This window comes from Rattus rattus, chromosome 3 (genome assembly GCF_011064425.1).
Source record: "Rattus rattus isolate New Zealand chromosome 3, Rrattus_CSIRO_v1, whole genome shotgun sequence".
Taxonomy (NCBI): domain Eukaryota; kingdom Metazoa; phylum Chordata; class Mammalia; order Rodentia; family Muridae; genus Rattus; species Rattus rattus.
In genome coordinates this window covers 120,987,263-120,990,623 of record NC_046156.1, presented here as the reverse complement: position 1 = coordinate 120,990,623, position 3,361 = coordinate 120,987,263, and the positions used below count along the sequence as shown (strand labels likewise).

Here is a 3,361-nt window from a genome sequence, read left to right as displayed (position 1 = left end):
AGCAGAAAAGTTGGTCTTACCTGTGGTCCTGAGGCTCAAGTTCGCTCACGGGGTGCTGCCCACGGGCTCTCTGTGGCAGCAGCACCAGGAAGATCTGTGCCGCCCCTTCTGGGAGCTTCAGTGCACCAGGGTTCCAGATGGCCTTTGGTGTTTTCCTCTGGTGTCCGAGATGTGTGTGCAGAGAGCAGTCTCTTCTGGTTTCCCAGGCTTGTCTGCCTCTCTGAAGGTTTAGCTCTCCCTCCCATGGGATTTGGGTGCAGAGAACTGTTTATCCAGTCTGTTTCCTTCAGGTTCCGGCAGTGTCTCAGGCAGGGGTCCTGCCGCTCCTGGGCCCTCCCCCACGGGAGCCCAGAGGCCTTATACAATTTCCTCTTGGGCCAGGGATGTGGGCAGGGGTGGGCAGTGTTGGTGGTCTCTTCCGCTCTGCAGCCTCAGGAGTGCCCACCTGACCAGGCAGTGAGGTCTCTCTCCCCCGGGGTCTGGGAGCAGAGAGCTGCTGCACGCCGGGATCCGCGGGTGTGGGACTCCCGGTAAACACAGGTCGTGCCCGGTCCTAGAGGAATTCTGCCTCCGTGTGTCCCGATTTCACCAGGCAGCTTTCTTGCAGCAGAAAGGTTGGTCTTACCTGTGGTCCCGAGGCTCAAGTTCGCCCGCGGGGTGCTGCCCACGGGCTCTCTGCGGCGGCAGCAACCAGTATGTCAATCTTCTTGTATATGTTGAGGCCTGTTTTGTGATTCATTATGTGGTGAATTTTGAAGAAGGTACCATGAGCTGCTGAGAAGAAGATATATTCTTTTGTTTTAGGATGAAATGTTGTATAAATGTCTGCTAAATCCATTTGGTTCATAACTTCTGTTAGTTTCTTTATGTCTCTGTTTAGTTTCTCTTTCCATGAACTGTCCATTGATGAGAGTGAGGTGTTAAAATCTCCCGCTAATATTGTGTGAGTTGCAATTATGCTTTGAGCTTCAGTCAAGTTTCTTCTATGAATGTAGGTGCCCTCACATTTGAGTCATAGGTATTTAGTATTGAGAGTTCATCTTGGTCAGTTTTTCCTTTGATGAATATGTGGTGTCCTTCCTTATCTTTTTTGATAAGTTTTGGTTGAAAGTCGATTTTATTCGAAACTTGAATGGCTACTCCACCATGTTTCTTTGTACCATTTGCTTGGAAATTTTTTTTCCAAACTTTTTCTCTGAGGTTCCGTCTGTCTTTTTCTCTGCGGTGTGTTTCCTGTATGCAGCAAAATGCTGTGTTCTATTTATGTATCCAGTCTGTATTTCTATGTCATTTTTATTGGGGAATCGAGTCCATTGATGTTAATAGACATTAAAGAATAGTGATGTTTCCCATTATTTTTGTTGTTAGAGGTGAAATTAGGTTTGTGTGGGGATGGTGGGGACTGAGAGAGACACAAACACAGAGAGACAGACAGAGACAAACACACACACACACACACACACACACACACACACATGTTTAACAGTCACTGTGGGTCTGTCTTATCTTCAGTGGAACAAATATGGAAACCTAGAGAAACCTGTAGAAATACAAGTTTCCAAGAATATAAAAGGGGAAATTTAGCAGAAATTGAAAATAAAATCTAAAGGGTATCTATAATTGTACCCTACAAAATAAAGAGTAACTTCTATTACTTCTTTCAGATCAACTTTAACCTCCAAACTACCTCCAGAAGACATGTCAGGGGACCTGGAATTCAAGAGCTGTGGCTACACACATAGCAGTGTTCAGAAGTTCTGCTATGAGTGGATCATTAGCAACTTTTCATTTTGCATGGATGGAATTTTGGAAAATATTACAAGCCCAGTGTTCTCATTAGAGGCCAATGCAGAAGAAATGCAATGGTGTTTGAGGATACATCCAAACGGTGTTGATGAAGAAAGCAAAGATTACCTGTCAGTTTACCTGTGGTTACTCAGTTGTCCAGAGAGTCCAGTTTGGGCAACATTCCAGTTCTGGATTATAAACGCCCAAGTAGAGAAATATCAAATTATAAAGGTCCCAAATGTTTTAAACTTTCTACCAAACCAACAATGGGGACACAAAAAGTTCATCTTTCAAGATTTCCTCCTCTTTTATAGGCACTGCCTTCTCCCTGAAGAACAGCTCACCATGTGCTGCAAGGTGTGCATAGTAGGACCCTCCTTTAGCAGGCCTGAACAGAACATGACACCTTCAATCAGGGATCCAAGAAAGACGTTGGCAGAAGACCTAGGGGAGCTGTGGGAGAATTCCTTCTTTACAGACTGCAGCCTAGTGGTTGCTGGCCAGGAATTCAGAGCTCACAAGGCCATCCTAGCAGCTCGCTCTCCAGTTTTCAGAGCCATGTGTGAACATGAAATGCTGGAGGGCCTAACAAACCACTTTGAGATCCACAACATTCATCTGCATGTCTTTAAGGAAATGATGGGCTTCATTTACACAGGGAAGGCACCACACCTCCAAAGCCATTCAATTGCCACTGGTTTGTTGGCAGTTGCTGACATGTATGACCTGCAGGACTTGAAGGTCATGTGTGAGGATGCCCTGTGTAGGAACCTCTCTGTGAAAAATGCTGTACCCACTTTCATCCTGGCTGACCTCCACAGAACAGAGCACCTGAATACTAAGGCCATGGATTTCATTATACTTCATGCTTCTGAATTCTCTGAGACCGTGGGGTAGAAGTCAATGGTGGAGTCACATCCCCACTTGGTAGAGGAAGCATTTTACTCCCTGTTTTCCATACAGTGTCCTCTCTTGGAGCCCTCACTTAAACACTGAAAGATATTTTAGGTGCTTGACCACTATGACCTACATCTGTCTTCCAACAGCAGCAACCAGTGTTTTTACAAATGACTTCTGTTTAGACTACAGTATTGCTGGAACATTTACACTGAATCTGGGGAAAGGCAGCCTGGTGGCTCAGGATTTAAAACAGCTGTAATATGTCAAAATGGTGTGTGGGGAAAGAGCAGCTCTAGGGTCTTGGACACTCTACCTGGCAACTACCCTGTTGATGGTGTTTGATTCTTGTCTGATGTCTTATACACTGGGATTCTACTGGCCTGAAGCACCCAACCTACTTTCTTTAGAGAAACTTGTCTGCATTGGACTGAGCAGAGTAGATGACCTAACTTATGTGTATTAAGTAACATGTAATGTTTTTCACCTAATTCTTGTTGTATTTTCTAACTGCAAATAAAAATTCTTTCAACTTTACTGTATTTATCTTGTTAATTACCAGTTGCCTTACTGTTCTAATTAAGACTTCAACTGCTGTATTGAGTAGATTTAAGAGAATGAGAAACCACTACTTGCCTTTGCTTTTGTACAGTGGCTTTGAGTTTCTCCCCATTTA

The 3,361-nt window shown here is 44.5% G+C and overlaps 1 protein-coding gene across 1 annotated transcript; it reads left to right on the top strand.

The window, feature by feature from the left end:
* Positions 1–1,698: 1,698 nt before the first annotated feature.
* On the top strand, positions 1,699–2,685 carry LOC116895541 (TD and POZ domain-containing protein 1-like). Its single transcript, XM_032896784.1, has one exon. The coding sequence runs from the start codon at positions 1,699–1,701 to the stop codon at positions 2,683–2,685; it is 987 nt and encodes a 328-aa protein (XP_032752675.1).
* The last annotated feature ends 676 nt before the right edge of the window (positions 2,686–3,361 follow it).

Excerpts from the sequence above, each read along its gene's own strand:
- LOC116895541 (XM_032896784.1), top strand. The coding sequence starts at position 1,699 with ATGTCAGGGGACCTGGAATTCAAGAGCTGTGGCTACACACATAGCAGT.